The 5,495-nt window shown below is 35.3% G+C and overlaps 1 protein-coding gene across 1 annotated transcript; it reads right to left on the bottom strand.

Annotated features, from left to right (window-relative positions):
• Positions 1–2,969: 2,969 nt before the first annotated feature.
• LOC131040181 (probable xyloglucan endotransglucosylase/hydrolase protein 28) lies at positions 2,970–5,002 on the bottom strand. The gene is made up of 4 exons (XM_057973036.2): positions 4,428–5,002; positions 4,182–4,282; positions 3,871–4,079; positions 2,970–3,776 (listed from the first exon to the last, which is right to left on the bottom strand). Exons 1-4 carry the CDS (start codon positions 4,666–4,668, stop codon positions 3,266–3,268), a joined length of 1,062 nt encoding a protein of 353 aa, XP_057829019.2. The 5' UTR covers positions 4,669–5,002; the 3' UTR covers positions 2,970–3,265.
• Between the last annotated feature and the right edge of the window lie 493 nt (positions 5,003–5,495).

Here is a 5,495-nt window from a genome sequence, read left to right as displayed (position 1 = left end):
GTAGAAATGGAGAAGTTGAATATAAGAGACTAATTATCACATATAATCAATGTTGAGAGAGGAGGTGCAAAAATTCCTATAACAATATAAATATAAGTAGTAAAACATTCTAGGTTGGAGATACAAAATTGATGTAGGATGGAAAACTGAAAAAAGGTAGGAAATTGAAAACAATATGGTTTTAGAATTACAAGATTGAAGGTATAACATCATCTAATGTTGTAAACTCTATGTGTTAACCTATTGAATGGTTATGTGAATGAAAATCAATTAAAGCATTGTCAGACAAGAAATGAATGGTTGGAATTGGACTTAAATGAGATGGTATAAAGGAAATTAAAATATACATTTGGTACAAGGTATTATTTTCTTTCAAAAGTTGATTTTTAGCCTATTAAATCACAAACAAAGGTTAATACTAATTTTGAAAGGAAAGAGGCAATTGGATAACTAAAGATAAAAATTACCATTGAGAGTCATTTTAGATACACACAACAACCATAAGAAAGTACTAGGTATTGAAATAAGATAAGATTGAGTGATGATATCAAGTGCTAAGTTGAATTGTGTTTATAGAAAACCAATGAGTGTTAAAGAATTATGATATAGAATGTGCAAGAGCTAAAGTTAGTTGAGAATGGAGCCACCATGAATTAGTGGATTGGGCTAGTATTGGTGCATACTAGAATCTTCATTTTTTCATCAACGTTAAGATGCTTCTCATGATAGAGAGAATCTTGTAATGACATGGTATGAAACTAGTGCAACGACTTTTAGTACTACTATTCTCCTTGTCAAAAGGGTTATCAAGGTATTTTGCTTCCACTATTGATTTAGAAATGTTCAAAAGATTTGAAGCAACACTAATAAACCAATTTCATACGATAATGCCTCAACCTTCTCAAAATTTTAAATTTTAATAGTATATTGTGGACATCATTATAAACTACCAAAGTAATGGAACCATTGCATTTAACATGTAATATTTCTTTCACAACTTCTTCTTTAGGACAAACACTACCTTGATGTGAGAGTTCATTAGAAATTATTGGAGCTTTTTTTCAATTGAGAGAATTTTTTCCTTCTTTTTACATCTATTTGTAGATCAACTCTCTCTTCACGCTCAAGGACGTGTTCCTTAATAACTTGTTGTGGCTTAGTTTTATTTTTTCTATTTTTTTGCTTCAACTCCTCTTTCTATTAATCATCAAAATTTATAGTAGCTTGAATATATTATATTTTGTTCCTTTGTATTTCATTTAGGTTCATTTATATTTGCATATTTGTGTCTTGACAATGATATAGATCATTTCTTTTTATTGATTTAACAAATTATGCAAATAATTGATTGATGGTAAACTTTACCAAATTGTGAACCTACTTTACATTCATTAGAAATAAAACAAATTTATGGAATAGGTTAAAAATTATAGCAATCTTTTAATTATTACATTTGAAAATAAATGAGTGAGTGAAATTGCCCTTAAAAAACCATAATGTTTTTGTCATTGAAGCTCCAAGGACATAAGGGATTTCATCTTCAAAAGATATTCTTCTAAAGGACTTGTGTGACTTATTTTGAAGTTTATGCACAAATATGCCTAAAAATATTTATAATAACCTATTGCAAAATTTATTCCTTCCTTTATGCATACTCTCTCTAATTAAATCCTCTAAAAGATTGTTATAACTTTTTCTTAAGTTTGTTTTATTTTAGCTAGTGATTTGTCACCCACTTACAATTATTATAAAATTGAATTGCTCATCCATCGTGTAGAATAATAATACTTTTTCTATTCAAGTTACTTTCTCAAAATAACCTTTTTATAACTCCCCATTGATAGCAAAACAATAATATTTTATTTATTCAAGTTGCTTTCCCAAAATAACCTTTTTGTAACTTCCTAACTCCCCCATTGATAGACAAGTGTAACTCCCCAATTATGAGTTGTCATAATATCTATCATAAATAAAGACATCAAATGATTTAGGAGTCACCCTATTATAATTTAGATATTAGATTTAACCTATTTTTCAAATATGTTAAAATATAATTAATAAAAAAAACCAAAAATCAATAATTATACCCATAGCATTTCCTTGTGACCCACAAGAAAACATTTGAATGCCATTTTAGTCCATCAAAGTAATATAGTTAAAAAGGGAACATTAAAAAAAATCAAATTCAAAATATACCCACACTTATTTCACTAATATTATAAATTGACTATAAATTGACTTATATACATTTGTACAAATCACAAAACTGAGTATTTAAATGTATCCATTCATCCATTTAAACATCATCTAAAAAAACTATCAACGAATTTTTACAATGAGTGAAACCAAAAAAATATTATTAAACCAATTAACAAGGAGGTGGATTGAGGAAACCTTGACCCAGATCCAACATAGCTTCCATTTCTTATATATAAACTGACTAAATTTTGTCTAACACTAGACATGTGAACTTAATATCTTGACATTTGCTATACATTTATCATACCTCACAATTTGTATACACATGTGGATTTTTATTTAATTTTTAAAGATAAAATTTATTAATACAATTATATAATGACACGTGGTTTGACACATAGTTTCGCTTTAATGTAAAGCTATGCTCCTCCATTCCTTCCTTATCTACCCATCCACTATCTTCACACATTCCTATATTGAAATTTTAACATCAAAATTACACGTCAGAGATAAGGAATCACCCACCTACATTTGTATTTAATTCCTGAACCTAATACTTTAATTGTCTTTACCAAACAATTCATGAAAGAAAGTTTATTTCATTTACAAGCATGGAAATTAAAACCATTGTCTGCAAATATATTCACTTTTTTTCTAAAGAAAGTTTATTTCATTTACAAGCATGAAAATTAAAACCAGTTTGCAAATATTCAAACTTTTTTTCTAAAGAAAGTTTATTTCATTTACAAGCATGAAAATTAAAACCAGTGTCTGCAAATATTCAAACTTTTTTACTAACTTTTAAAAAGGTCGCCAAATACAATGAACCGTTCTGGTTATTAGGGAGAAATATTTATAATAATAATAATAAGTCACCCAATAATCACATGAAAAAGAATAGGTACTGAATGCTCATAATCAAGGCACAAATATACGAAATGAAATGAATGAGGTAGGTACCTAGGTAGTGGAAGAGTCCGGACAAGAGAATCGGGAACTGTACAATCTGACACACTGCTAGGCAGACGGTATTATATAAGAAAATGGCAATACCTAGAAGTGTCTGTTATACAGAACCATGGGTGGATGAACGCGATTTGGTGCTGCGTTTTCTGTGGTGGCGGTGATGGCGGCCAAACTTGAGAGTTGCAGTGGCAATGGGCTTTTTGGGGTCTCTAATCGGACATTCCGCCAGCTGAGATGGGTATCTGGCAGTGTCATCACAGTAGGAATAGTATATGTATTGGCCTCTGAACCATTCCATTGCCTTCCTCTGCTCTTCAGATAGCTCTGACAGGACCAGGGTTTGGGACTTTCTTTCCTCTACGCACTGGATTTTCTTCTCTTTTTCCTGCTCTTGTTCGATGGGATCCACGGCGCACCCTTCCAAGATAAGATTGGAAAGCTCCATAGTAAAAGGGGCGTACTTGTAATTAACTTTATACCGACCCCCTGCTGTGGCCCATTCTGAACCGTCCCAAATTGTGGTATATACAGACATGGGTTTCACTGGATACTGTCCACCCATCGCCTCCGACCGCTTCACCTCCCTTATGGGGATGTCGTCTATGAAGAAGCTGCAAAAACACAGGCAATTGTTAAATAAATTCATGTATGAAATATGCACATAAGGTTTTTAAGGGAGGGCTTAATTTAGGCTACTGTACGTACACAATACGTCTGTCCGTCCAGAGGATACTGTACTGATGAAAGTCTTCTGTGGGGTCGAACCAGAGCTTATATCTCTCCTCACGCCCGAAGTCAGTGCTTCCGTTGCCATACACGTTGGTTTGAACACGCCATTCTTTGCCCCTGATGTTCCCAAGGAACTCAAAGTCCAGCTCATCATGATTGTGCTCAAATATGTCGCCATTTGATGTCTGGAGATTGAAAAAAAAAAACACATCACCACAATCAGTAACAATTTCAATTTCATTTAACATGTATAACTGCAACCCAGTGAGATTCTCAGTATGAATTACATAGAAAGCTGTCACGATGCCCGCCGTGTAGTCCTCTGGTAACTTGATTGAAGCGCTAAAGAAGCCGTAGTAGTAGAGGTCATGAGACATTAATCCCGATCCTGCAATCACAGAGCTTGTTAAAATTTTCTACTCTCGTCCCAATAAACACCTGAATTATTTAATATAGCCCCAAAAAACCCTTCAATCGACCTGCTCTGATAACAGTAAATAAGATATCTGATCAGTTGATGCAACAATACCAACCTGAACGCCTGTCAAGCACAAGTTTGACGGAGTTTCCATCTCTAGAGACCTGCACATTAGTGTCTCCAAAGAGGGGCATGTACGCTTCCTCAAAGGGAAGGCTCTTCAAGTTATATGTCAGAGGCTGGGTTAATCTTGGGACGCCCCTTTCCCCTGCACAGGACACACCCTGCATCCACACTGTTAAACCCCACAACACCCAGTAGCAGTACTGATTTGTGCCCCCCATTTTCTCTCCCATCTCTTTTCTCCTTTCTCCTTCCTCCTTCCTCCTTTCTCCTCTCCTCTTATCTTATCTGTCCTCCCCCAAATTTATTTCTGCAACGCCTCACCCCTTTTCTTGAACGCGGAATGCTCCAAGAGGATAGCGATTGGATTGCGAAATAATAGACAGAAAATAGAAAAATCAGCGGCGATCAGATTAGATAGATGCGTTTACAACAAGGTACCAGAAAAGGGCAAACGACTTTCGTAGTTGGAAAATGTTAAACGACTCTAACCTAATGAATGCCAAACCAAGCGATAACAAACAAGAAGAACACGGGCCGCCCAAAAATTAAAAAATAAAAATGTATCCGCCAGGCAAGCAGAGAAACACCGTTTACATATAATACAAGGGAGGCAGTGATGCACCGATAGTGATGTCAAACGGTTCATCATCCCATTTTCCTTTCCCACCTGTGACCAACCTTCAGGCTGACCTGGCCTCCACCCACCTGCTCCCTCATCATTATCATCATGCCACGCAACTATTCAACTCAAACCCTGCCCTACCCGCTGGCCCCGGGTCAACAATAATACAATACTAATACGAAAAGCAAGTGTGCGCCTATGGTGGGATTGGGAAGGATAATGCCTACAGGCTACAACGGTCACCCCGACTGCCACTCCTACTTCTTTCCCTTTCCTAGGTTAAAACCGTCCCCCAATATTTTCTGCCCGGTACAACACACAATCTGATGCCCAGATATCAACAGTCACAGGATATTACAACACACTGCTACTTGTACCCCGAGAACGACTAGACCACCTATTCCCATTCCCCATTCCACATGACCGTTGAATTCC

This window comes from Cryptomeria japonica, chromosome 11 (genome assembly GCF_030272615.1).
Source record: "Cryptomeria japonica chromosome 11, Sugi_1.0, whole genome shotgun sequence".
Classification (NCBI taxonomy): domain Eukaryota; kingdom Viridiplantae; phylum Streptophyta; class Pinopsida; order Cupressales; family Cupressaceae; genus Cryptomeria; species Cryptomeria japonica.
The sequence above is the reverse complement of the archived record's forward strand: the minus strand, read 5'-3'. Positions and strand labels throughout refer to the sequence as shown.